Source organism: Crocuta crocuta, unplaced genomic scaffold (assembly GCF_008692635.1).
Source record: "Crocuta crocuta isolate KB4526 unplaced genomic scaffold, BGI_CrCroc_1.0 scaffold85, whole genome shotgun sequence".
NCBI classification, from domain to species: domain Eukaryota; kingdom Metazoa; phylum Chordata; class Mammalia; order Carnivora; family Hyaenidae; genus Crocuta; species Crocuta crocuta.
The window spans coordinates 4,401,075-4,427,961 of record NW_027530620.1 but is presented as its reverse complement, the minus strand read 5'-3'; the positions used below and the strand labels follow the sequence as shown (position 1 = coordinate 4,427,961).

Genomic DNA, 26,887 nt, shown 5'->3' with positions numbered 1-26,887 from the left:
GAGAGAGAGACAGCAGAGTGTGAGCGGGCGAAGGGCAGAGAGAATGAGAAACAGAGAATCTGAAGCAGGCTTCAGGCTCTGAGCTGTCAACATAGAGTCTGATATGGAGCCCGAACCCACAAACCTCAGGATCCTGACCTGAGCCAAGTTGGTCGCTTAACCCACTGAGCCATCTAGGTGCCCCTCAAAAAGAAATATTACCAAAAAAAAAAAAAAATCACTTTTCTAAATAGTAGAATAAAAGAAGATCAGTTCTGTACCATGTTTAGAATATAATAGTGAACAAATGGAATATGGCTCTGGGTGAGATCACGGTAATAAAGTAACGTTAAATATGTTCATTACCACATAAATATGCGAATTGTGCACTAAAAACGGTAAGATATCAAGTGCAGGAGGCTGGATTAATGAAATCTAAAGACCTACTCTTGAATAAAAGACTAAAATAAATTCTTACTTTTTTTTTTTTAATGTTTTATTTATTTCTAGGAGAGAGAGAGAGGGACAGAGTGAGCAGGGGAGGGCCAGAGAGAGAGGGAGTCACAGACTGAAACAGGCTCCAGGCTCTGAGCTGGCAGTCAGCACAGAGCCTGACGCGGGGTTCGAACCCACGAACCGCGAGATCATGACCTAAGCGAAAGTTGGACGCTTAACCGACTAAGCCACCCAGGCGCCCCAAATTCTTACTTATTTTAATTGCAAGAAAAGTATATTAAGTGGAAAATTTTGTATTAATTCGGTGGGGTTTGGGGGTTTTTTTGTGTGTTTGTTTGCTTCTCTCTTTTCCCATTGATTGAGGTTGTTTCATAGTTTTCATTCTGATCTTAGTATCAGGATAATTATTCTTCTTTTTCAGAGTAGTTTGTATGAACAAATGAATAAACAAACAAAAGCAGAATCAGACCTGTAAATATAGAGAACAAACTGATGGTTGCCAGAGGGGTGTGAGATGGGGGGATGGACAAAATGGATGAAGAGGAGAGGAAGATGCAGGCTTCCAGTTATGGAATGAATGAAGCCATGGGGATAAAAGGCACAGCAAAGGAATATGGTCCATGATACTGTAATGGCATTGTATGGTGACAGATGGTAGCTATACTTGTGAGCACAGCATAATGTATAAACTTGTTGAATCACTATGTTGTACACCTGAAACTAATGTAACATTATGTGTTAACTATATATTTAACATATATTTAACTATATTTAAATTTAAGGTATAGATAATACTATCATAACTCTTAATAAAATTTGAAAGCCTAAAAGGAAGGAAATAAATCAGCATGATATTTGTTTTTAATCATAATTATATTAATTTAATCTTTTCTTTCTGACTAAACTGACAGAAGAGGGTAAGAATATTAACAGCAATATACTTTTTTTTTAATCTACTATATTTGTTTTCTCAATGCTTTTTCCTTAGGAAGGAGACCGCTTAAGTGATGAAGATCTGTACAAATTTCTTGCTGATATGAGAAGGCCGTCTTCTGTTTTACGGCGACTAAGACCTATTACAGGTATTTTAAAATTTTAAATGGACATCATTACAATCCTATCATCATATTTTTAGTAATTATGTCATATTTTTAGTAATTATATACTCCTTTTTTTACTTATCTGGTCCATATATATTGTCTTTCTTTGCCCAGTACCTGTCAGTCTTCTTCAGTTCATTATTCTGCCTCTCTGGTCTTTACGGTTTATATGCAAGATTTAGTACTTTTGATAATTTGAGTACTGACATGAGAATGATGAATAATATCATGGCTTAAAATTACTTTTTAGGGGAAAAAAATGTCCACAGAATGGTAAATAGTCCAAAACTGATTGATACTGTGGTGAGAACAAACCAGCACAGAGTAAAACTGTTCTGTTTGTTGTTTCAGAGTAAACAAATTTAAGTTAAATCACTTAACCTTAAAAATGTTGACTTGCTCCTTTGCTAGATCCTTTTCTGATTTTTTTCTTTTCTTTTGCTTCTTTTTTTCCTTCTCATTTATTCATTCAGTAGGCGTTTAGTAATTTACATGTACTGTGTCCGTATCAGTAATTTGTAAGTTTGAGACTTGGCAAAATGAAATAATTTAGAGGTCTGAGGTAATAGTAATTTTGATTTCTTTCCAGACTTCTTGCATTTAGAGGATCTAAATCCTTCCAAGAACATTTTTAATGTGAAGTTTTTATTTATTTGTTTACATTGTTTTTATAATATATTTTATACCCAGCTCAGCTGAAGATAGACATTTCTCCTGCACCTGAAAATCCCCACTATTGCCTAACTCCAGAGCTGCTTCAGGTGAAGCTTTACCCAGACAGTAGAGTTAGACCTACCAGAGAAATTTTGGAGTTTCCTGCCAGGGATGTTTATGTTCCAAACACTACTTACAGGTAACACATTTTAATTTTGGAGATTTCTTTTTTTTTTAAGATAAAAAAATGTTTATTTATTTATTTTGGGGGAGAGAGAGAGAGTGCGAGCACACGCACAAGTGTAGAGAATGGCAGAGAGAGAAGGAGAAAGAGAATTCCAAGCACACTCCACCTTTACTATGGAGCCTACTTGGGGCTCGATCTCAGGACCTATGAGATCATGACCTGAGCTGAAATCATGAGTCAGATACTTATCGACCTGAGCTACCCAGGCACCCCTTACGATTTCTTATCATTTTTAAAGTAATCTCTATACCCAACATGGGACTTGGATTTACAATCCCAAGATCAAGAGTTGCATGATCTATTGACTGAGCCAGCCAAGTGCCCCTGATGTTGGAGATTTCTGAGATTAGATGCTGTCCAGTCTATTATTGAAGTAGAACTAGAATGAAACTTTCCAAAAACTTTTGGTAGCTTTGTTACTTAATCCATTTCTCAACACATGATTTATTGACAGCTGAAATGTATTAAGCTTATACTATGTGCCGTATCAAATGTTAATTATCTTACATAGGTTATCTTGTTTAATCCTCACAGCTTGAGGTAGGTATTACTTTTATTTTAGGAATGAGTAAAGGGATGGAGAGGTTAAATATACTTCACTGTGGTAGAGCTAGCATTGGAATTGTAAGCTGTTAGGTTAAAACATTAGAACTCCCAGTTACTGTATTTCTGCAGATGTTCTTCTTTTTTTTAATAAAGGTTTATTTTCTAAAATGTACAGTTGGTAGGATCTGTTCATGCATCCCATCAGCAACTGGCACGTCTGCACCCTTGGTGTTTCTGATAGAAATTATTTGAGCTTTGTGCTCTGAAACCAGCTTAATAAGTCCTTTACTAAAGAGCTCCTGAAGGGCCGCTCTAACAGTCTCTCAGAGACAGCAGCTGGAGTTATGAGCTTGTAATTGGGAACTTCCTTACAGTTTGTCATATGTCACTTTGTCAAACAAGACTAGGTTATTGAGCTTGTCCTGAACTTTGCCTTTTGGCCACTTCTTCTTTTTGGCCTTGACCCCAGATTTGTTCACTGGGTCTTTCTTTTTTGTCCGACTTTCCAGTGTCTTTCTTCTTCTCGTGCTTGGGTGGCATTTGAAGCTCAGAGATCAGCAGCTTCCCCCACAGTCTTGCTAAGATTTTGGACAGAAAGCCCTCACATGTTCTTATTGGCAGAATCTAGTATTACACAGGAACCAAGGTTATGTGCCTGGGCTGTGGTCTAACAAGTAATCAACAATGTTTACTGATGTACACTGCTTATAATACTTGTCATGAGATTGTTGGATAGGCTTTACAGGCTGACCACTCTATAACACTAAGGGTTCAGCCCATGACTTGACATTGGCATATCTAACAGGGCAGCTCAGACATAGGATTCTAACCCAGACTTCCCCATCATAGCATATTTCACCACCTAGTTACCCAGTTTCTGAGGCCAGATGTTTTGGAATCAAAGTGATTTCTTTCTTTTTCTTTATTTATTTTGAGAAAGAAAGAGAGTGCAAACAAAGAAGGGGCAGAAAGAGAGAATCCCAAGCCAGTGCAAAGCCTGATGTGGGGCTCAAACTCATGCACTGTGAGGTCACGACCTAAGCTGAAATCAGGAGTCAGACGCTTAACCGACTGAGCCACCCAGGTGCTCCACATTTTTCTGTACCTTTCTAATTTGACCATCTGCCTTCCATCCTGCCTAAATCACTTTCAGCATTATAGCCAGAGACTTTTTTCTTTAAGATTTTATTTTTAAGTAATCTCTTTGCCCAGAGTAGGGCTCGAACTCATGACTCTGAGATCAAGCGTCACATGCTCTATCGACTGAGCCAGCCAGGCGCCCCTAGCAAGAGAAATTTTAAAGTATTATCAGATCATTCATTCCTCAATCTAAAGCCTTCCAGTGGCTTCCATTAAGAGCAGAAAAATAATGCTTTATTTTGTAATAGTCTATAAGATTCTACATGTTCTATCTCCTGCCGTCTCTCGCTTCATATCCTACTCCGCTTTGCTAATGTCACTTTAACCTCACTGGCCTTTTTACCGTCCTTGAACAAACAAAATTCCATTCTGCATAAGGCTTTTACCATTTGTTCTTCTCTTTCCCTGACATGTTTTGCCCCAGATCTTCATGTGGTTTGATTTGATATTCAGATATATATGCTGAAAGATCACTGCATAGAGAGACTCACTGTCTTCACCCTCAGTAAAAAGATGTACTGCTTTCCTCCTCTTGTTCATCACCCTTCTTTGTATTTGTCATTATCTACCATTACATTATATAGTGATGCAAGTGGTTTTTCTTTGGTCTTTTTCTTTAGAATGTAATTACTGTAAGTGGGACTTGCCTATTTCCTTTATCACTTTTTTTTTTTTTTTTTTAAGTAGGCTCCACACCCAAGGTGGGGCTTGAACTAAGGACCCTGAGATCAAGAGTCGCATGCTCTACTGACTGAGCCAGCAAGGTGCTCCTTTCCTTTATCACTTTATCTCCAGCATCTGGAATAGTGTGCTAGCACACGGGAAGCAGACAGTAAATATTTATTCAATTAGTTAAGAAATAAGGAACCATATTGTGTTATGAGAGTGACATCTAGAGTCATGGAGATATGGGTGTGATTTCTTACTCCACTTTGCCCTATTTGGTGACTTCAGACAAGTTAACTTAATTTATCGGCCACCCAGTTTTCTTATTAAAAAAATGGGAGATAATAATAGTAATACCTGTCTTCTCTTGTAAGAGTACAGAGCCAAAAACACTAAGTGTAATTGGCACTTAGTGTGAGTAAAATTTCTGGAAGATAGGCTAAGGAAAATATATATTGTTTTTAAGAGAAACAAGGTAATATGAAATTATTCTTCTATAAATTATGTATATATGTAAGTAGTTACAAGGACATGGAATAAAGGAAAAATTATATAATCTAAAGTTTGTGAAACAATTTTTAGGTATCAGCTATACCTCTTATCTAGTACAGGAATCTCATCTAGAACATCCCTAACTTGTGTTTACTTATTTTGCATTTGATTGGAAATTGGAGGTGTCTTTGGAAATTGTGAGTGGTCTTTTCTTTCATCTTCCTACTTGTTGTTATTTGCATATTTAAATATTTTAAACTGATTTTATGATTATACTTAAAGTTATAAGTACTGTAGGCTTAAAATTAAAAACAGAGGTCTTTTTTTTTTTTAATGTTTTGTTTTTTGAGAGAGAGAGAGAGAGAGACAGCATGAGAGAGACCGCATGAGCAGGGGAGGGTCAGAGAGAGAGGGAGTCACAGAATCTGAAGATAGGCTCCAGGTTCTGAGCTAGCTGTCAGCACAGAGCCCGAAGCAGGGCTTAAACCCATGAACTGCAAGATCATGACCTGAGCCAAAGTTGGACGCTTAACCAACTGAGCCACCCAGGCGCCCCAAAAACAGAGGTCTTTCATCTCATTTTTACCAGCTTTTCCCTACCTTGATATCTAATTTTCAGTATGTCAATCACTGGCAACTCTTTTTGTTCCTTCTTTTGGTATTTTATTTCTTGTTTCTAAATAACATATTCATGCTACTATTTCTTGATTCTTGTTCAATTTTAAATATCTGTCGACAGTTACAGAAGATGAAGATTTAACTCTTAGATCTTCCTTCCTAGAATTATATATGCTTGCATAAATCCAGGAAAAGGAATACATACACTTGTTATCTCTCCCATATTTAGTTATATCCAAGTTTTTCATTAAATTAATGTTAGTCTTTTTACGTTGTGATTCTTATGTAACCATTTTAGCAAATAAGCCATGTAGATTCCTATGATTTTATTCCTGCATTTGTTGTATATAGTTTTCCCTACTTTTCGATATGTTGTCACTACAATTCTCTGTGAAGCTTCTTGCAGTATAGATTACATCAGACCCTCAGTCCGTTCCTTGCGAAGTAAATTTAAGCGCAGCAGAGGGAGTTTCCTGGGCTCGATAGACTTCCTGCAGTTGTCATCTTGGAGCCTGTTGACCATTATGCTGGAAGTTTTCTTGGTATTTCTTTTGCGATGAAGTCCTTGTTTCCCATTTATTTGTCTTTCTCGTTTTACTCATTTTACTGTGAGCCTTCAGTATCTTCCTGAAATAGGATGTTTAGGAGAAAATTCTCTGAGAGTTTTACATCTGACCATATGTTTATTTTACCTTTACTCCAGAATTACTAATTTTGCTGGATACAGTATTCTAAGTTTTAAATTATTTTCTGTCAAGATTTTGAAAACAGGACACAGCTGTCTTCTGACTTTAAGTGAAGCCTTTGAGTGATGCAGTATACTTCTGATTGCTAATCCTTTGTTGGTAGTTTTCCTTTGAAGGCTTTTTTGAGTTGTTTTCTTTATCCCTGATGTTCTGAACTTTCATGTGATATACTGATATAACATTTATTTAGTGCTTTATAGTATGTAATTGTCATTTAAATTAATTTATTCAGTGTCAGAGGAATCTTATAATTCCAGAGGAATCTTATAATTCTGGCTGTATTTATTTTTCTCTACAATAAGCCTGAGATTAGGAAATTTATCTGGTCCTGAACCCAGGTCCTATTTTTTTTTTCTATGTTATTCATCTTTTGGGAGGTAGTACATCTAATATTTGTAGTTATTGACAATATGAATAAAATGAAAATTTCTTGTTGCTAGATAATTGTTACATTTTTATTAAAGCAGGCAGAACACTTTTATGTATCTTATTATTTGTCTTAAAATGTATATCATTATCCTTGTTTAATGATTTTTTAATGCCATATTTTTTTAAAAGTTCATTTATTTTGAGAAAGTGAGAGCACAGAAGGGGCTGAGAGAGAGGAAGAAAGAAAATCCCAAGCAGGCTCCACACTGTCAGTGCAGAGCGTGATGTGGGGCTCAAATCATGAACCATGAGAACATGACCTGAGCCCAAATCAAGAGTTGGATGCTTTACCAACTTGGCCATCCAGGTGCCCCTTAACACCTTATTATTGAGCTGAGTATAACAGTTGATAGCAATGGCATCCTAGAGTATTATATCTAAGAAGTAATGGAAACAAGCACCAAAATAGAAAATCTAGACATGTTTCAGGATTTGAATGGGTAGAGAACCTCTATCAAGTGAGTACACTTCTTACTAAATAAGAAGCATATTGTTTTCTCTTAAGTATGTATCTAGCTTTACTGTATCCAGCTTTAACTCCTCCTCAAGAAGAAGGATAAGCTAATACACCAAAAGATTTAAGTAAATTTAATAAATTATAAGTTAGTATAGTTTTGCTGTATGAGTTTTTAGAAATTAAACATATATTAGCTGTTTCAGGTAACTTGTTTATTTGCATTTGATTTTGGCTTTTATGATTGAATGCCTTACCATTTGAAGTGTTTAGCGTCAATAAGGAGAATTGATTGTCCAAAACTATAATTATTTTCTATTCTGGCAGTAAACTTTTCAAGTGTAAGATTGCATTCATAGCTAATTAACTTGACAGTGATCTTGAGAGATCTTTTAACGTATCTCAGTGGCTTTAGCTTGGACTGTATATAAATACCCTATTAATTTAAAAGCCAGTACTCATTCCAGGCATAAACGATTCATTAAATGTATAAAGAAGAACTGTTCTTCTCTCATGAGTGAGCAGTAATTCCCAGAAACAGTAGAACTAGCTAAACTTATCAATAAATTTAGGTTTATTCATGTTAAACATTTATTGAAAACAGATACTGCTTTAGGTTCTAAATTTTTCATCAAAATAAATTAGTTTCAGGTTAGAATTTTTTTAAGTTTACTTGTGTGTTCGTGTGTGTGTGTGTGTGTGTGTGTTTGTGTGTGTGTGTATGGGGGTGGGGGGAGAGAGGGAGGGAGAGAGTGAAAGAGCATCATCAGGGAAGGGGCAGAGAGAAAGGGAGAGAATCCCAAGCAGGCTTTGCACTGTCAGCTCACAAACTATGAGATCATGACCTGAGCCAAAATCAAGAGTGGGAAGCTTCACCTACTGAGTTGCCCAGGCGCCCCTGTTTCAGGTTAGAACTTTGTATAATCTTTTTTTCATCTTGTGTACAGCTTTTAAGGATCTCATGTAAAATGCTTTAACTCATTAACAAATGTTGATAAATTGTGATTATAGGATGTCAAGTTTACTGACTTTAATAGGGTGCAGAAATGATTATAGTACTCTGTTAGTAATAGGTTACCCATGAAAGCTGTTGAAGCAAGAAGGATGCATTATTTTGTTTAAGAAAGAGATTAATTATTTTTTGCTATAAGGGTGTCTTCAAAGACATAAAGTTAGACACACGAGAATATAGATGTAGAATTATGGTTTCTATACTTTGTTGGTATTTTTCCTGTTGTTAGTTTTTGCCACAAAAGGTTCTTCATTTTAGAAAAGAGTAATTGTAAAGTTGACTGTATGCAGTTTTTTATAAAACCAATCTCCAAGATATATAAGGAAATAATAGTTTCAATGTTATTTGAAATGGGAAATGGTTTCCTGTAACCAGTATTTTGCAACCATATTTTATTTTTAGGAATTATCTAAAACTGGAGATTGACTGGTTTTCCCTTTTTTTTTTTCACATGGGTATAATAAAAGTACCTATATTGTAGAAATTTGTGAGGATTAAATAAGGTAATACATATAAAGGTTTTTGCAAAGTGCCTTGCACATATTAAATGCTCCATTAAAGGGTGCCTGGGTGGCACAATTGGTTAAATATCTGACTCTTCATTTTGGCACAGGTCATGATTTCACAGTTAATGAGATCGAACCCCACATCGGGCTCTGTTCTGACAGCCCCTGCTTGAGATACTGTCTCTTCCTCTCTGTTTGCCCCTCTCCTGCTCATCTCCCCCCTTTCTTTCTCTCTCTTTCCCCCCTTTACTCCCTCTCTTTCTCTCTTTCAAAATAAATAAACCTGAAAAAAATGTTCAGTGAAAGTTAAGTCATTATTATCATTGGTTTTATTAAATTACACTTATCCAAGCATTATACAACTAAAGAGAGAGTAGTTTGAAAGCATAAGCATACTGGGTTTTATGGGTATAATTAGATAAGAGAATGACTTAAGAAGGGAGGTTATCCCAAGCAAGAAGGTAGCTTGCTCTGTGTTATTACTTGAGCCGTCAGTGTCCATGTAACAAGAACATCAAATCATGTAGGTTGCTTATTCTATTTAATCTTCTTAAAAAATTTTAGTCTCATGACCGTTAAAATTGTTTGTAGTTTGTATTAAAAAAAAACCCTTTATCACATCTAGAAAATCTAGCATAGAAATAATTCTAGAATTACAAAAGGGGACATATGAAACCTCAGCAGATATCAGCTAACATATAGCCATCGTAAAAATTTGCAAAGTTTCCATAAATACTTGCTGGCTAAGTTGTTACTGGATCACAATAATATTCTAGCTCAGTTTGAATTCTTTTTAACCTTTTAAGTTATGTTTCACAGTAAGCTGTAATTTTGGGTAGTACATACTAGTGGTTATTATACAAATCTATAGGTGTACATTTTCCCAGTGAATAATGCTCAAAAAAAAAGAAAAGTTGGCTTTAATTTATATACCACCATTATCTCATTAGCTGTGCTTAGCAACCTGCGTATGATTATCTGTTTTATAGATGACAAAGCTGATATTCCAGAGGGCTCACATTTGTAACTGAAAAAACTAGAAATTTAAGCATTTTCAATGTGAATTTTAAGATATTTGCAAATTGTATTTCCTTTTTCAGTATAAAACCCTTTTGTAAAGGGTCTCATGGGGTAAAAAAAATTTTTTTAATTTTGTCTGAATGAGTGGACGTGATAGAAGCAAACCTTTGGCTGAGGTGAGAACACAGGTTAAAAAGAGGTAAATTTTGAAAATGACAGATTTCCTATTGAACACCTTTTGCTTCTGATTTTTATGGTTATAATCAGACAATGTAGAAAAATCCATCTAAAAGGACATATATGTAAAAAATATATATTTTAATTTGTTATTTTTTCAAAATAGTTTTTAAAGGAATTGTTGAGATTTGTCAAATATATTTTTAAAAATCTATTAAGCTACACCTAAAATTAGAGATTTTTGTATTTAAACAAGTTTTCCCCCCTACACATTGGTTGTTCACTTATTCTTATATAGTGTTAATCTAGGAAGGACCTGGTCTTTTCAAATCCTCTATAGGGATAAATGAGGGTATATAGATATATGGTAGTTTTTAGCTAATGTCATGTATTTCTTATTCTGCCAAATGGAGGTTATTTATATCAAATGCTTACTTTATCAAGGAAATACTTATGCTATCACAATATCACAGAAAACTCCTAGTGCACTTGTCATATTTCCATAATCAATACCAGTGGGGGAAATGTTTTTTATTGAGTATCTGAAATCATTTAAAAGTTAGATACTGGGTTGTGTGTGATGTTGCTCACGTTTAAAATTTGTGCTTGACCTCCACTGTTGGCATTTGAGTTACAAAGATCAAAGTATATGTAATTGAGCAAATGCTTGTGTGTTCTATTTTTAAGAGCTACGTCACAGAGCACACACTATTCTTGGCAAGGTTGTTAGAGTTGGCCTCTTTCTTAACAGTAGCCTTAGTTGTAATCACCTATTAAACTTTCATATCTTTGTTTTTCTTCCAATTTTTAGAAAGACTGATTCTATCAAATATTGTGTTACTAAGAATATAAAAACAAATGCAGTGGTTCGTACCTGTTAACAATTGGTGTAAGAACGCCATTCTTTTTTATTTGGACCTTGGTTAGCAGTTAGGAATATGTATCTCACCCATACATCTCTTAATAATCATTTGTACTCCAGGCTCTAAGCCATCAGCACAGAACCCACCCTAGGGCTCAAACCCATGCTGTAAGATCATGACCTGAGCTGAAGTTGGATGCTCAACCAACTGAGCCACCCAGGCGCTCCCACAGTCATTTTTAAAAATAGTCTATTGTTTTGGGAGAGAGAGGCAGAGAGAGGGGGATAGAGGATCCAAAGCTGGCTCTGCACTGACAGCAGAGAGCCAGATGTAGAGTGATCCCACAAACCATGAAATCATGACCTGTGCCAAAGTCGAGTAGTCAACTGACTGAGCCATCCAGATGTCCCACTAACCTAAATATAGTCTTAAGCTTTTTATAATGGGAAATTACAAACATAAACAAAAGTAAATGAAACAGGGGTGCCTGGGTGGTTCAGTCATTTAAGTGCCTGACTCTTGGTTTTGGCTCCGTTTATGAGATCTCTGTGGTTCGTGGGTTGGAGCCCCTTGTCGGGCTCTGCACTGATAGAGCAGAGTCTGCTTGGGCTTCTCTCTTTCTCTCTCAGAAAGAAGTAAATAAACTTAAATAGGACAGTACAATCAACTTCCATTATCATTCTTGTTTCATATATTACCTGTTCCCTTTTTTTCCTATAGTAGTTTATTTTGTAAAAATTTTATTTACTTATTTTGGGGGGGAGGGAGAGAGAGTGTGTGTGCACACATGGACACATACACAAGCGGGGAGAGACCAAGAGAGAAGGAGAGAGAGAGCATCCCAAGGAGGCTTTGTGTTGTCAGTGCATAGCCCAAGGAAGTGTTCAAACCCACAAACTGTGAGATCATGACCTGAACCAAAACTGAGTCAGATGTTTAACCAACTTAGCCACCTAGGCGGCACCTGTGTAGTTTATAAAAGCAAAGCCTAGTCATTGTATCATTCAGTATGTTTTCTATTGAGTAGTTACATAAGCTTATTACATATTGATTGAATTTTTTCTCTAATGTTTTGTTTCTAGAAACAGATTGGCCACCAGTCAAAATGTATATGTTCATATTATGACCCATGTAATTCATGTTTCTTGAACTAGGTCATATGATGGTAGATCTTGTTTTAAATTTGGGGTTCTTAAATTTTTTTTATCAGGGGCGCCTGGGTGGCTCAGTGGGTTAAGTGCCCTACTTTGGTTCAGGTCATGATCCCACAGTTTGTGGGTTCAAGCCCCGCATCGGGTTCTTTGCTGACAGCTAGCTCAGAGCCTGGACCCTGTTTAGGATTCTGTGTCTCCCTCTCTCTCTGACCCTCCCCTGTTCACACTGTCTCTCTCTCTCTCAGAAATAAGTAAAAAAAAAATTAAAAATTAAAAAAAAATTTATATCATGGTACTTTTTGGCAGTCTTGAATCCTGTGATTCTCTTTTTTGGAATAATGTTTTTACGTGCATAAAATACAAATAGAATAACAAAGGAAATCAATTATATTCACTTATAATTACCAAGATATTAAAGTTCTGACATGTTTCTTTATTAATGAATTAAATAATATCTAGCCACATGCCTGAAAACTACCGTATTTTCTAAGCAGTAATAAGCATGTGACAATATTCTGAGATATCTGCACTAGTTGTGATACAAATATATGTATCATTTCTGTTAATAACAAAGTCTCAGGTATTGCTAATACTGGTATGGTTAGTTTCCTACATTCATTATTTAAGGAAATGCAAATTTCAGTGAGAATTAAGGAGTATTTTACTTACCACTCAAGTTTATAGCCCCCTGCTTTAAAGTATTGGTTTCCATAATTATTTTTAGTTTTCATGGATGTTGTAAGCTATTGCTAGGTACTCTACTGTTCCAGATTTGTCCTAGATATACCACTCTTGCTTTTATTCTGTCTTGATTGGTCCTAGTTTATTTTAACTACAAAAGCTTTTGAGTTGGGAGCTATGTTTTCTACCATTTTAACATAGGCACCCAAGATGTTTTAGTTAGGGGCTTGCATTTGAATGTGAGGAGTGTTATCTCAGACTCTGAGGGAAGGAGTAAAGTTCCAGAACAGTAGCAGAATATGAGAGCAATTTTGTTCTCCTATCCTGAGAAATTAGCATGTTTTCAGCTAGGAAAAATTTGTACAGATTCCTTACTTAAAGAATTATGGAGTGATATCCAACATCTAGTTTTTAGAAGTATATACATTGTTTAGTTCATAAAACTATTCAAATACCATATCTTACTTGAGGTTTACAACAACCCTATGAGGTAGATTTGGTAACGTTATCATTATTCTCATATATGGGATGTGGAGACAGAGGCTTAGTTGCTTATATGAAAATATGTACAGTTTTACATCTTTAAGGTTGCAGATTGTTGTTCTTTCGGATATACCTAATCATTTTGTTAGACATCTGATTGCTCCCAAGGTTCAACATAGGAATTTAGAAAAACAGTTTTGTTTGAGATGGCATCCTTGATTTTATATTTTCTAAAATGTCATTGAAACCTGGCTTTATAAAGGTATACTATGGGAGATTGTTAATTCTGTTTTCATGACCTTGAACTCAACATTTCACACCAGTTGAGTAATTTTGTCCCAGTTGATTTGCCTTGAGAATACTTTGGACTTTGATAAGAGGGCCAACTGTTTGGTCATTTTGTTTTTAGTTTGTTCTCTTTTTTTTGGCCTTAAATAATTTTTTATTATAATGTTTCTTGTATTGGATAATCATTCAACATTACAAACACAAACACAGTGATTGTGCTTATTTGTGATGGAAAAAATCACAATGAAATTTGATTTTCCTATAACAAAAGGTGAAATATGTAACAATCCATACTAGGAACTCAATAAATACTGGTTAATGCATACAGTTTTGTTTAATGAATGAACTAATTGATTTCCATGAGTTATGCTATTAGGAAGAAAAGATTCAAGTATGAGAACATGCTGCTTCTAAGATGATGGGGAAGAAACAGATTATACAACAATAGGTAACCCTGAAATGAGAAATGTGTATACTTGCTCTCAGTAAAATTCACACTGGTTCAGAGTGAACTCTTGGTATAGAAATTTGGCAGTGATTTACTAAAATCAAGTCGATTGACCATCTTTTTTGATGTTCTAGGAGTTTTTATTACTATTTTGGATGATTTTTTTTATAATTTGCCACATGTACTTTTCTGTTTTCTTGACTTGCTAAATGCCAATTGAGGGGTACAGGCAGTAATGCTGTAAATTTTAGAGGGAGGAGTTCCCATTTACTAGGATATTTGTAGAGGAAGTGAGATCATCTGGATCTTGAAGTATAAATAGACCTACCCAAACAGATAGGCGTATAGAAGCATTCTAAACAAATGGCATTAGGAAATGTATTTTTAGGAAATAGGCAATGTTTAAAAGTAGATAACTTTTATTAGTGCTTAGGGTTTGTGTTGGGCAAGAAATCATTAAAGAGATAATTTGGAGTTAGACTGTAGAAACTCTTGAATACCTGGAAGAGATTTGGATTTTGTTCTGTACGCTTAAGCCCTTTGTATTGGGGTATACACTTTTGCTATATGACAGATGTAAGACCACAGGATAAACATGGCACATCTTCCAGGAATATCAGTTTTTAGAAGAAAAATTGGGGGAAGAAATAACTTTTTATATGAAGATGATTTATAGAGTAGAAGACACAATTCACATGCAATTTTAAGATAAATTGTAAGATTTAAGGTAAAATCCTAGTAAGATTCTAAAAAGAATTGTTTATATAAAGCCATTTCATCCTAGCACTGTAAGGAAATGCTTTCATTATCCTCAAGCTGTTAAACTCTTTTAATACACAAGATTGAACATCATAGGTCAAAGTAGTATGCAGCCATTGTAAATTAAATTTGTTTTAGGAAAATTGAAAGAAGATAGACAGACTTAGGCAAGACACTATTTAGATAATTAAAAACTCAGGTTAAAAGCAGGCCTTGGTGGGCTTTGGGCAATAGACATGGGAAGAAATGGTATATTAACAGACCTTTCAAAAGAAGATTATATTCCATTTGGTGACTTAAGATACAGGAGAGGTGATTTACAAAGTTAAGTAGAAAGACAGAGATGTCTTCCAGGTTTTAAGCTTGGATGACTGGAAGCATGGTAGTGCCATTAATGAGTATGCAGAGATCAGGAGGAGTGTGATAAGGTAAAAGGAAGGACTTACAGGGATGGTAAGGCTTTATTGAATTTATTTGATATGTTGAATTTGAGGAGACTATAGGATATCAAAAGGAGGAATGGCAGATAGGCAATATAAGAAGGGGAAATGGAGAAAGATCTGGGAATAATATGTAAATTTGAGAACTTTACTCATAGAAAATAGATGAGTCCATGAGAGTAGAATTTCTGAGGATCAGAGTAGAAGAGGTGATTGAAGGTTGTACATTGGCCCAAATACATCACATACTAGGAAGGAATAGGGCTATAAAAACGGATTCGGGCTAAGGATAATCCTTGGAACGTGTAGTAGTATTGTGGAAGTGAAATGAAGGTGAAGTTTGGAAGAAGAATATTGTTGATTAGTAAGTAGAAGAGAGATCCAAGCGAATGCAGACTGAGGAAAGGCCATTTGATTAGACACTTGTGAGTTAGTGGTGTAATTAGAATACTTGGCAAAATAGTGAGGACAGAAGGACACAATTTGTGAATCATTAAAAAAATCCTTTCTCTACCAGAATTATCTCTCAAATGAGCACATTTTATATGCAGAAAAAAAATAACTTAGTACGCCTAAAAGGAACAAAATGAAACATATTGTGTAAGAATTGTAAAAAAAAAACATTGGATAACGGATAGAAGAAGCAATTGATAAATTAAATAATGCATTATTTTGTATTCAAAAGCTTCTAATTTTGGGGGGGAAGCATTTTCTCACTCTAGCTCTGAAGTCAATTTTGACAGTTCGGCTGTGGTTTTAAAAACTAAAACTTTTTCTTGCCTTTGTCCTTTTGTACTTTTTTGGAACAAAATAATTATGTAGGATCCACATAGACCATACATATTTACATATGACACATGTTATACGTATATGACATAGAGTAATTTAAAATACATAATGCTGAATATTTATTGACTAAGTCACTATGTAACTTGGGCATTTTATTCTTTAAAAACTGGATTTAATTCAAAATTTTATTTCCATTTGTTAGTTTCTTTAAAAAATTATTTAAAAATAAACACTGACAAGTGATATTCTGGCCAGCAGATTGGCATCTGGCAATCCCTGAGGATTAGAATTTAAATGATTTAAATTAGAAATCACATAATCATACTTCTATTACTTCTCACTAAAAAACTAAAGATTTAAATTTCTATGTTTTAAGAGATGAGGCTTTATTGAATTTGGAAATGTACATACACATCTGTCAGCCTCTTTCAACATTCAGCAACTTGTTATGATTTTTAGTTCTATTTGACAACCTATACAAAAGTATTAGAAGCATACTGTGTCAGGGAGAATAAATTATTTAACTCGATGCCGCAAATACATTCATTCTCATTACATTCTGACAAGATCCCTTTAAAATTGTTTTCACATTATTAAGTGTTAAAATATATAAAATGTATGCACTATATAAATAAGTTAACAAATATATTAAGTTACAGTGATACCAAATATTAAACTCAGTATAACCTAATAATCATGATCTACTGCATTTAAGACAGTTAACCTACTTCAACATAGTATTTTATCCTGCTTAATTTGATTTCCTAAATAAAGCATTTCAAACATTTATTTCAGATTATATTGTAGCAAAATGAAACGTTTTAAAACTAGTATTAGATATTAATGTGACTCTGAGCTGACTGAATTTTAATTTTAAAATTAATAATATTACAGCATCTAGGAACTATACAATTATCAGACTTTTATATTCAAGTTCAGAATTTTGGCAAGAAAATTAATTTTTTTAACTGAGGAAGTTGTGAAATTAGCCTACATGATGATTTTTAAAATAAAAGTCATTGTAAGTTCTTTATTTAAAAAAAAAATACTTAAAAATTCACCCATTGGTTAAAATTTAGATTGTGACTATATAAAACTGATACTCATACCACAAAATCTATGTATAAATGATAGAAGAATTTTGATTGGGAAAGATAAACTGTTCTTTGAGGTAATTTGATGATATGTTTACTTTGAAGTTGATAGTGGCTTTAAAATCAAGAGTCTATTTCTGAAGCCTTGTTAGGGATTTAATACCAGATTATCAAACTGCAGTAATTTCAGATGAATTTAATGTTTGATTTGTTGGCTTTTTAATTTGTCTCAGTTCATTCAGAGCTTTCTGAATCTATTGGATGGATCAACATTTTAGTTGATTTAATAGAGTACAACCTTCCATTTTGAGACTTCCAGTATATTCCTCTTCGCCTCTCTGGCTTAGTTTTTGCTCTTGGCTTATTATAGTTACCATTTAGGTTGTTTTCTCCACATACATCGTGATACCACCAGCCTCCTAAAGAAGATAGTTATGGAATTTAATGAATACAAATTCATGTGGTTACTGTTATTGCATTTCCCCATGAGTACATCTTCATTTCTTACAATATGACAGTATTATATGCATTATGCATGTTTCCTCATTTTAAATAGTCTGTGTAAGTCTCATGTATACCACCCAAAATAAAATATCTGAGGCTATTTATAAAACATTATTATAAAATAAAGTACCTAAAGGCTATAGGTAAAATACCAAGTTGAACCATAATCTAGTTAATAGTTATGTTAAGAGATTTTTACCTATAGAGAAAATGTTTATTTGGGATTCAATTTTTAAAGAGTTGGCTTTGTGATATTAGCTAATACTTTGGGAAGATACTTCATAGATATGAAAATGAATGTTGATAGTAGGAAAAAGATACCTGAATAACTTTCTGGACAGTTGACATGTCCTTTTGCTTTATGATCCCAAGTAGAAAATACCAAATCTTTGTGTTCCGGGAGTGCATTGGGGACATTGCCAGTAATCTCAACTAGGTGTAACATATAGTTGGTTTCATGATCTCCCAAGTGAAAGGAATATTCGATATAATGCTTGTTGTCTTTCCAGTCTTCTAGTTCAATTCGTAAAATGTAATTAGATTGCTTTACTATGGAGTATATCTTGTCTAGACCCAACCAAAATTCTCCTGGAAAGAAAGTAAAAATCTGTGGGTTATTAAGTGCAGTTTAGGCATGAACAAGGGTTTTTTTGTTCTTATTTTTTTTTGTTTGTCTTTTAATTTTTGTTTTTGTTTTTGTTTTGTTTTGTTTTTTTGGTGCAAGTCCATGAGTTGTTTTAGCCTTGAATGCCTTGGTTAAAACAATTTTATTGAAGATAATGAAATGTACAAAAAATATAAAAATATTAATAGGCCTGCCTAAAGTTTGATTAGCCTTCTAAAATGAATATTGTGACACATATTTCTTGGATGAAACATATTAGGCAATTGTAGATACTTTAGATCTGGTCATTGTTAAAATATCATCTCATTTCTAGGTCCATATGTGTACTGGCTTTGCTGTCAAGAATTTATTAATACCCATATACTGTCAAAAGGTTTGTTAAGGATTTCTACTTTTTTATCCAGTATTACTTGGATGGAAGTATCATTTTCCTCACATATAGTCTCAATCTTTGATATTTGCTTAATATACGTTTTCTTTGTAGAAAAATAAGGGAATCAAATTTTATCGACATTTTAAATTAAAAAACATAATTCTTAATAACTTTTCTGTAATTTAAAAGATTATTTTTATTTGGAATTAAAAACAACATAAATATGAATAGACTCTTAAATTATCACAGTCCTATTATTTAAGGAAAAAAAGTCAAACTTTTTTATTGCTATTGAATTAGAAGACCATTTTAAGGCTTACAAGTATAAATGGCTTACTTTCTTATAGAAATTAATGAGTCCTCTAGACTTGGGGTTACAAATAATCATTCTTAGAAGATTAGGTAGGGATTTAACTAGTGGCTTGAATACAAAATTTCTTAAATGGTGAAATAGTAAAAATAAAAATTTGATATCATAAAATGGATGTTTTCCACTTTATATATGAGTACTTACATTTCTGAATTTTTATAACTTGCCTTTTTGGATTTAAAACCTTTTTTGTTATGCTTATTTTATTTTAACATATTTTGTGATCAAAATATAGTAATTTGCATTGACTTAACTAATTTCCTTTAAGTCATACATTCTGTAGTATATATTTATAATATTTAAACAACTGAGATTTAAACATTTAGTGCTGTACATCTGACAGTTTCCTTTTTCCTTCCACTTTCCAAATAATATCTGAAATGTTAAAAAAGAAAGTAGAATGACCTGTGATAAGGATGGTTTTATTCATAGCTCATTTCAATATAGCATTTACCACTCACTTACCAGAGTACATAACACTTAATCGTAATTATCTAATAATTATAGTTATGATAGTTGGAAGCCATCAAATTAAATGACGATACATATACTTAAGAGCAAACATGAAATTGTTGTAAGCATAATTCAAACAGATGCTTGTCATAAGTGTAAATTACTAACAGATATGTAATTATTTGTTCTGTGAAGTTCTGTGAAGGCTGGGACTGTTCCTCATTCATCATTGAATTCCTAATCCCAATCCATAATAGCTTCTCAGTAAATATATTTTTTATGTGTTTTTATTTATTTTTGAGAGAGTGTGAGCAGGGGAGGGGCAGAAAGAGAAAGAGGGACAGAGAATCCAAAATGGGCTGTGTGCCCACAGCAGTAAGCCCAATGCAGGGCTTGAACTGATGAACTGTGAGATCTTGACCTGAGCTGAAGTCAGATGCTCAACTGACTGAGCCACCCAGGAACGTGAATATTTTTAAGTTAACAAGTGAATGAGTGATGAATGAAGTCACCTTACCGTCAAGACTCCCAAAACCATATCTATAGTTTTCCCAAGTTTCGTTGAAGTTTTGTGATCCATCTATTCGGTGTTGAATCACTGTCCATGAAGTACCTGAATATAATGAACGTAATTGTGTACTTCAGTAGATTGATGCTGACAGATGCAACAAAATACTGTTTTCTTGTTTTGGTTTTAATTGGTGGCACTGTAATATAGTTATTAATGTTGCTGTGGTAGTACCATTTTATTATTGTATCAAGAAGTTAAGTAAAGGGCAACTAATGAATTTGTCTTAATAAACTTATTAACAATAGTAATTTCAGATTACTTTATTGAAAAAGATGGAGAATATTGAATAAGTGCATGAGGAAATACGAAACTAAAAAAAGCAAATATAAGTACTAGAGCTGTATGACTACTCATGTTACTTATATTTAATTCTATATTCAGAACAAAGATAATAGGATTACTGTTACTAATAGGTAGTGAGTAACCTGAACTAATTATAGTCCATTTTCTCTTCAGTTGGTCTTACCTGATTTAACATCACAGTAGACATTAAAAACTTGCGAGTTGCTGGGTCTAATGGAGTAGATACCACTTGTATGTTTGCCTCTGTTATAAATGGTGGTACAATTAGCAGGAATGTCTAGAATCAAGAAAGTGTTATTACATAAGATACAGTAATAGGAATGGTATCTTTAGAGCTTGAGCTTTTACTTGACATTTTATAGAATTGTGGTCAATGTGGTCCTTAGCCTTTTCCAGTAACGTACTACCGAGAACGTACTTTAGGCTGAAGTGGATTTATTGGATGGCATGTTATGCAGATACTATTAAAATAGTTATTATCAAACTGATTTTTAAAAAATTGTTTCTTAATGTTTATTTTTGAGGGAGAGACAGAGCACAAGCCAGGGAGGGGCAGAGAGAGAGAGAGAGGGAGACAAAATCTGAAGCAGGCTCCAGGCTCCAAGCTGTCAGTACAGAGCCCCATGCAGGGCTTGAACTCATGAACTTGATCTGAGCCGAAGTCAGACCCTTAAGCGACTGAGCCACCCAGGTGCCCCCAAACTGATTTCTTTTTAAGAAAAGTGACAGAATGAGAATTTTAGACACATATTTGAGCTGTCAGCACAGAGCCTGATTAAGGCTCACACTCATGAGCGGTGAGATCATGACCTGAGCTGAAGTTGGATGCTTAACTGACTGGGCACCCAGGGTCCCAGGAAGGATATTAATATAATACTACATGAGACATTATTACAGTGTTTGGTGCATTGCACTTAGCAGGTGGAATCAGTGAACATACATAAAGGAAACTTACAGAGATCTTTTGTGTATGTGTATGAATTACACAAAAGTAAATGTGTTTTGAAAGTATTATTTTGTTAGTTTTGTTTGGAATGAAGACTTTGTTCTCCTATCTTTGTGTTTTTCTTATGAAAATTTTCAAGGAAACAGGAAAGTAGAAACATTATAGAGAGAACTTCATAGTGTTTCACCTGTATTCAGCAATTGTTAAGTCTTGCCATTTTTGCTTCATAAACATACGTTTATACAAATATATTTTGCTGTATTATTTGAAAGTAATTTGCAAACATTAAACCACTTAAACATTTCAACATGTATCTCTTATATATGAAATTATTTTCTTATATGACTATAATACTATTATTGCACCTAAGAAAATTTAAATATTTTCCAATATCAAGTCTACATCTGTGTTTTCCTGATTGTCTTAAGAATGTGTTTTATAGAGTTAAAAAAAAGAACTGCCAGGATCCAGTTAGGGTTGACACATTGTATTTGGTGGATTTGTCTCTTTACTCTCTTTTAGCTTAGAACAGGTCCCAACAATAGCAGTTTTTTATGGTAATGTCTAAGATAGGAGAAGGATTTGATGATAATACCTTCAAGAAGGAAACCCAACAAATTAACTTACCATCATGTTCTACAATTTTTGTTTCATTCAAGTGAAGAAAAGGGGTAGTTCTTGGTGCTCTTGGTTTAGAAGAAAGAGAATTTTCTGTGGATTCTTGAATACCAGTTCTTAGCTGATGAAAGAATATAAATCTTCTTTTAAAAATGGTACGGAATATACAGTTAGGGGACTGTGGGGGAGGATAGTAAAATTACAATTTATATACATCTTAAATTTCATAATATTACTGCTTTTGATGTTAGGAGGATAAACAATGCTATACAGATTTCACAGATGACTTGTTCTCAAAATATATAATCAGGAACATTGTTTAATTAGTTTAAAAAACTAGAGAGAGAGCAAAGCACAAACCAAAAATTAGTCAAAAAAACAGCAAGACCAAAGGTAGAGGCTTTGCTTAGCATATTTTAACGTGTTTTACTTACATGAATAGAATATTCAGAGTAGAATAGGGCAGAGATAGAGGGGGGCAGAGGATTGAAGTAGACTCTGAACTGACAGCAGAGAACTTGATGTGGGGCTTCAACTCATGAACCATGATATCATAACCTTAGCCAAAGTCAGACATATAGCCAACTGAGCTACCCAGGCACCCTGAATAAGGCTGCTTTCTTAATAGTTATTGGAATGTAAACATATATGTAGAGATTGGCAGGTTTATTTGCTTACTTTAAATACATTAAATATTTCATTGTTAGTTTTAGCAATAACAGTTTATTTTTATGTAAAATGTGCCGGGTTATTATTAGTGTTTTTAATATCAGCATTTCCTAGGACATAACTCATAAGGGTCTGTTGCAAAGTTCATTTACTGGGTATTAGCCTTTTCTCCTATATAACTGTATGATGTTAAAGTCACTTAACTTAAAGACTTTTGGATTCTTATTTTGTTTGTTTATTTACTTAAATGTTTTTAAAAATTTATTTCTGAGAGAAAGAGAAGAGAGACAGCGTGAGCAGGGGAGGGTCAGAGAGAGAGAGGGAGATACAGAATCTGAAACAGACTCCAGGCTCTGAGCTGGCAGTCAGCACAGAGCCTGACGCGGGGCTCAAACCACGAAGAGTTCATGACCTGAGATCATGAACCTGAGCCAAAGTCAGACGCTTAACTGACTGAGCCACCCAGGCACCCATTTTGGATTCTTATTTTAAATTTGAGGAAGTTGAATCAGATGATCTAAGGCTTCTCCCAACTCAGACATTCATTGTTTTGAATTCTTCATATATTTTATTGTTAGACAGGATGTATATCATTTGATAATAGTGACATTTGTCTTTGTGTATAGGCTCATTTAACTGTAATAAAAGATGTAAGAAAAAAGAAATTAGAAAAATAACGTAGTGAGGAAATTAGGAAAATCAATAATAGTTGTTGGCAACAAACTCTTTTGGATACTTAGCAAAACTAATAAAATAACCTAGTAAATTATGATTTATAATTAGAAAAAATAACCCAAAATTATGTTATAAAATTACAGAAACTTATAACAATATGTTTGTTTAGTGGAAGTTGTTTTATGATTCTTGGCAACTGTTTTTTACAAGTTTCTCCAAGTTTGTATTGTTTTTGGAACCCTCTTGAGTGCCTGTTTCATAGCATTACTAATTAATATTTTTGAACTGTGGTAATTCTGTATTGAGATATGTAAATTCTCACATAGCTTTATTCAAGACAGGTATCTCACTTACCTAGCCAGCTGTTTAGATTGGAGATAAATTATATTGTTGGGTACTGAACTTTAATTATCAAGCACACAGTTTCTAATATTACTATTAATAGTGTGCTTTTGTTGACTTCTTTGTGTTAAATATGACATTAATTTTACTCAACATATGTTTGTTGAGTTCCTACTATGTCTCAGACAATATTCTATATTTTGGGGCAACAGCTATAAAAAGATGAAGAAAATCCTGTTCTCATAGACTTTACAGTCTAGGGAGGGGAAAACAAGATAAATAAATATATATATTATGTGAAATAGAGATAAATGTAAAGGAAAAAGGAAAGTAATGAAAGAGGTAGCAGGTTTTAAGTATGGGTTTAGAGATTATAATTTTTGATTAAGTGACTTAGTAAGACTTCTTTGAGTATTTTACATTTGAGAAAGACCTAAAGGAAATGAGAGTGGGCCATGCAGATACCAGGGAGAAGAGCATTCCAGATATGGGGAGCGTGGGCAAAAGCCCTGAGACAGCCATGTTCAATGTGTTTGAGTAACTGGGAACAGTACCCCAGTATGACTACAGTAGTGGAGATGAAGTCAGAGAGATGAGTCATTTGGGGTCTAGTGGGCCACTGGAAGTGAGATGGGAAGCCATTGTATGGTTTTAAATAAATAGAGATATGATCTAACTTAAACTTTGGATAAAATCATGTTGGTGGCTATATTGAAGATATACTCTACATAAATTCTTTTTTTTTTTCCTCACAGCATTCCTATATGATCGGTTCTGTTATTTTCTTCATAGTATAAGTGAGGAAAGTGAGGGACGGGGGTCAAGTAATTTATTCAAGGTCACACAAAAGTTTTAAAGCCAAGATTCAGGTAGTTTATGAGCTTCAGAGTCTCCAATCTTAACAATCATACCGATGTAATCTGTTTATGCACTATCTAACTGTAAGTTTTAAAAATAACTTCAGGATTTAATGTTCCCATAAGTCTAAATTCTATGTAAAAGATTGGACAAGCCATTAAAATATCTACTTACCTGTTTTTCTATTTCTTTTATTTGACTATGCTGTTGATTTAGTTGTCTGTATTGTTCCTCCACAGTCTGGAGAAGGTCTTTGATGCTGTTTTCTTGCTGTTCTACAAAATTCTGGACATAGATTGTAGGGTGATTAGAAGTATCTGTCTTCTTTCCTTCTTTCTTTTTTGTTAAATTAGCCTGTTTTTGTTTTTTGCAACTATTACAGTCTAAATTTTTAATACTATTAGTGGATTATATAACTCAATATTAGCAACCATTTTCTCTTGTATGCTTTCACATCCTTTTGTTTTACTATTCTAAAATGTGCCATTTCTAAAACCTAATTTCCTGAACTTTGAAGTAATTCAGTTAAATAAAAAAAAAAAACAAAGCCTCACAGTATTTTAATAGGAATTAATCTTAACCATTTACTTATTACTTTCATCCATTTTATTTTTACTTATTTTTACTTTTATCCATTTTAAACATGAGAGGATAGTTTCAAATTATATTCCTTTAACTTTTTACCTGCCTCTAGTAATTGGCAACACTGTAATAATTTAGTTTTAAAATTTTATTAATTGATTTATAATTTTCATCTGAAATAAAAAGTTTAGTTGTTTTTTGTATAATGTTAGGGAATCATAAAAACCAATTTGAAATTATAACCAGAAATTTTATTTCCTAGAGCTTTTTATCCTTGAGAAAAGTATATTTCAGTGATTCAACAAAGTAGTACATCTTAAAACATTTTTTAAAAAGATCCATATTGAAAACATAATTATGAACCCTCTTTGAGTTCTACTTACTTTCAGTGAAGTTACTTCTGGGTGTTCCTGAATTTGAGGTTGATTTTTAGTTAAACTGGTTAATTCCTTCTCCAAATATTTCACTTTTTGTTGAAGTAGATTTTTTTCTTCTAGGAGGCTTTCAAGTTTTGAGTTGAGTTCAAGTGACATATTCTTTACTTCTTCATTCTTGACTTGTAGTTTGGATGTAGTTCTTCTAAGTTCCTTTTCTTCTTCTTTGATTTCATTGGTTTGCAGTGATAGGTCATAAAAAGACTGATCAAATATGTTGAGTTTTTGAAATATGTCATTAATTTGGCCCTTAGTCTTATGGACAAAGTCTTTAAGACCATGGCCTAACTGAAGGAGGCCATTGGCTAAAATTTTTACATCATCTAACATAGCAAATCTTGATTTTGGCTCTGGAGACATAGAATCATATGATGAATAGTCTCGATCAATTTTGGAAGAAATAACTAGAGGAACAATAAAAAGAAAGAGCTTAATCGTGTGCATTTTTATCCTAATTATTCAACAAATTTTCTCCTGTAGACAGATCTAGACTTCTAAACTCTATATATACCACTACTTGCCACATTGCAAACAGTAAGGTTGGCAGGTGAATGTAGTTAATCATTAAGCTGTGTAAACTTGTACGAATGTAACCTTCTATATTGAGTTAGATCAGTGTTAAATGAAATCAAAGAAATGAGCAATTAACCTTCATTTTAAATTGTTACTGTATTTAATTCTGCAGTATTATAAACTTCAGTTTCAGGGTTGTGAGAGCTACCTGTCTTGAAAAGTTTATTTTAACTTATCATGATTTTTAAGAGATTTACAATTCAGCTCTTTTGATTGTTAAATTAACATTAAGATTGAGAAAGGTTAATGAATTAAGGATGCGTTTCCCAAACTATATTTTAGTTATTTTGGAAACAGCAACCTATTCCCAAAAATGGTTTCTCTCTGAAGCCTTCTTCCTCTGCTTCAGGTGGTATTGATGGTTCTCAATGCTGCATTCCTGTGATACTCTGTTTAAGCTAACATATGATTATGTATTTGCTATTACTTGTCACTGTAATTGTTAGTATGTCTTTTGCTTCAGATGATCTTTCCTAACCATATTTGTATATTATAAAATCTCATATATTACAAGGCATTTCACTCCCTTTCTGTGTTAGTGTAAAGCTGTGTCTGTGTTCTACCTTCTTTTCCATGTGCCCACTGAAAGGCCAATAGCTTAGGTGGTCTTGTACAGTCAAGCCAGAATTATATACTTCCAGTGTCAGAAACAGTTTGCTTATTATAAGTTTGTCTGAACTTTGTGAGCTTGGTAACAGTTCTGGTAATATAAATTTAACAAAACCAACAAATTAATAGTATGCTCAAAAG

General features: G+C 33.7%; 2 protein-coding genes and 1 pseudogene across 5 annotated transcripts in view; 1 reads left to right on the top strand and 2 right to left on the bottom strand.

Moving 5' to 3' along the window:
- The window catches only part of DOCK7 (dedicator of cytokinesis 7), a 212,361-nt gene that overhangs the window by 69,069 nt on the left and 116,405 nt on the right, over positions 1-26,887 (top strand). For both annotated transcript variants that reach the window (XM_077768102.1, XM_077768100.1), the window contains exons 13-14: positions 1,424-1,517; positions 2,226-2,388. In XM_077768102.1, the coding sequence (XP_077624228.1) occupies positions 1,424-1,517; positions 2,226-2,388 (257 nt within the window). The remainder of the gene's footprint in view (positions 1-1,423; positions 1,518-2,225; positions 2,389-26,887) is intronic.
- Positions 3,138-3,522, bottom strand: LOC144234806 (small ribosomal subunit protein eS25 pseudogene; annotated as a pseudogene).
- Positions 6,212-26,008, bottom strand: ANGPTL3 (angiopoietin like 3). Of its 3 annotated transcripts, none has more exons than XM_077768117.1 (8): positions 25,514-26,008; positions 24,723-24,833; positions 22,014-22,125; positions 20,604-20,717; positions 20,084-20,179; positions 18,067-18,333; positions 17,540-17,660; positions 6,212-6,525 (listed from the first exon to the last, which is right to left on the bottom strand). In XM_077768117.1, the coding sequence occupies exons 1-8, from the start codon at positions 26,006-26,008 to the stop codon at positions 6,399-6,401; spliced, it is 1,443 nt and encodes a 480-aa protein (XP_077624243.1). In that variant the 3' UTR covers positions 6,212-6,398. The 3 variants fall into 3 exon arrangements, with proteins under 3 accessions (XP_077624243.1, XP_077624245.1, XP_077624244.1); XM_077768119.1 differs by lacking the exon at positions 6,212-6,525 and adding an exon at positions 16,298-16,423; XM_077768118.1 differs by lacking the exon at positions 6,212-6,525 and having other exon boundaries at positions 17,423-17,660.

Bases quoted from the DNA above. Each gene is read 5' to 3' on its own strand.
- ANGPTL3 (XM_077768117.1), bottom strand. From the start codon at position 26,008: ATGCACACGATTAAGCTCTTTCTTTTTATTGTTCCTCTAGTTATTTCT. The intron at 22,126-24,722 runs GTAAGTAGATAT...TTCTTTCATCAG, and splicing joins TAAAAGAAATAGAAAAACAG to CTAAGAACTGGTATTCAAGA. The intron at 20,718-22,013 runs GTAAGTTAATTT...TCTTGATTCTAG, and splicing joins AAAAATTGTAGAACATGATG to ACATTCCTGCTAATTGTACC.